This window comes from Acanthisitta chloris, unplaced genomic scaffold (genome assembly GCF_000695815.1).
Source record: "Acanthisitta chloris isolate BGI_N310 unplaced genomic scaffold, ASM69581v1 scaffold34915, whole genome shotgun sequence".
Taxonomy (NCBI): Eukaryota; Metazoa; Chordata; class Aves; order Passeriformes; family Acanthisittidae; genus Acanthisitta; species Acanthisitta chloris.
Window position 1 is genome coordinate 701 of NW_008674807.1, and position 401 is coordinate 1101.

General features: G+C 60.1%; 1 protein-coding gene across 1 annotated transcript in view; it reads left to right on the plus strand.

Annotated features, from left to right (window-relative positions):
* Positions 1-371, plus strand: part of LOC103802953 (5-hydroxytryptamine receptor 3A-like) — a gene marked incomplete at both ends in the record, with an annotated part of 1015 nt that extends 644 nt beyond the window's left edge. The window contains one exon of the mRNA XM_009075488.1: positions 78-371. Coding sequence (XP_009073736.1) covers positions 78-371 — 294 coding nt within the window. The remainder of the gene's footprint in view (positions 1-77) is intronic.
* Positions 372-401: the final 30 nt, after the last annotated feature.

The window sequence follows — 401 nt, forward strand, 5'->3', positions numbered from 1 at the left end:
TACCTGCCCAGCAACTGCTGTGGCAGTCCTGGGCAGAGACCAGAGCAACCCTGGGAGCTGGGCAGGGAGGACTCGCTTGGGCCCGTGCTTTGTGCATGAGCCTCTGCAGGCTGCTTACCTTGCTGACACCTTCACAGGCATCTACTTTGTGGTGTGCATGGCGCTGCTCGTCATCAGCCTGACCGAGACCATCCTGATCGTGCGCCTGGTGCACAAGCAAGACCTGCAGCCCCACGTCCCTGAGTGGGTGAATCACCTGCTGCTGGAACGAGCCACCGTCCTGCTCTGCATCCGGGACAGGAAGAAATTCAGCCAAAGCAGGACACAGAGCTCAGACATCTCCAGGCAGGTGGAGAACAGCGACAGCACAGGTAAGGGTTGCACAGAGAGGGCCTGTGGGA